We start from the raw sequence: 1,100 nt of genomic DNA on the forward strand, positions 1-1,100 counted from the left end.
TCTACTCTAATTTCTATCCATCATAAAAACCATCACGACACATCCAAAACCGCTTCTTATCCTAACAAGTTAAACAAACAAAACATTCACATGTTCCTTTCTCTTCTTACCAAACTAACTACGGCAACACATCAGCACAAACACTTATTTAAACACACCAAAAACCACTCTCACTCAAAATATCATTAAAAGCCAACAACCTTAATTTGTCACACACACACTAATTAAGAATCCAAATGAAATTCATTGTACTCTTCTTCCTCCTAACATCATCATCATCATCATCATCATCATCATATTCATACGCTCAATCCCCTGTAGCACCAGCAGTGGCTCATGTCCCTTCCACCAGAGCAACGCTTCCCATGTTACTCGTGATCTTCCTCTTCGCCCTCCCCTTCACTGCATTATGCTCCATCTTCATTTGCTACTGCTCCCATGAAGAACAACCCCAGGTGCTTCCAGAAGCCACGCGTTCCACGCCGCGCGGAGTCGACCCGCGTGTGCTCGCCACATGTCCCATCACGTCCTACTCCACAGTTAAAATGAGGACGCCGCAAAACCCTGTAGTGAGTTTGGCGGAGTTCGACGACGCCAACGCGCTTCGCTTGCTACCTAAGTGCAGTCACGTGTTCCACACACACTGCATCGACGCGTCTCTCAGTAGCGCTTTATCGAAGAAAATCAAACACAGAAAAAAAAATTATGGAATGAATCGATGGCAGTAATTGTTGTGGTTTCGTTAATTTCTCCGAAGGAGTTTCGATTCAAAAGAAATAGAAAGAAAAACCTAAAGAATTGAAGAGAGAGAGAGAGAGAGAGAGAGAGAGAGAGAAACCTAACCCTAAGTAGAAGGGAAAAGGGGGGAAATAGTAGAGAGAGAGGTTACCGCTTCATGGTCTTCTTCACTGTGTGTCGCGCGGGCTTGGTGGCTTCTTCTCTGACAACACCACAAGCCTTCCTCTGCAACCCCACATAACGCTCCTCCTTTCTCGTGAGGAGCATATTTCTCCTGGAAGCTTTTTAGGTTTAGTGGTTGTGAATTAATGAAAGTGAAAATGAATAAAATAATTAAAAATACTTGATCAAAAACGGTTTTT

General features: G+C 43.4%; 1 protein-coding gene across 1 annotated transcript; it reads left to right on the forward strand.

Annotated features, from left to right (window-relative positions):
* Positions 1-236: 236 nt before the first annotated feature.
* On the forward strand, positions 237-728 carry LOC102664974 (E3 ubiquitin-protein ligase ATL6). The gene has a single exon (XM_006598505.1). It carries the CDS (start codon positions 237-239, stop codon positions 726-728), a length of 492 nt encoding a protein of 163 aa, XP_006598568.1.
* The last annotated feature ends 372 nt before the right edge of the window (positions 729-1,100 follow it).

The sequence above is a fragment of the Glycine max genome, chromosome 15 (genome assembly GCF_000004515.6).
Source record: "Glycine max cultivar Williams 82 chromosome 15, Glycine_max_v4.0, whole genome shotgun sequence".
Classification (NCBI taxonomy): Eukaryota; Viridiplantae; Streptophyta; class Magnoliopsida; order Fabales; family Fabaceae; genus Glycine; species Glycine max.

Coding starts and splice junctions, on each gene's coding strand:
- LOC102664974 (XM_006598505.1), top strand. CDS start 237: ATGAAATTCATTGTACTCTTCTTCCTCCTAACATCATCATCATCATCA.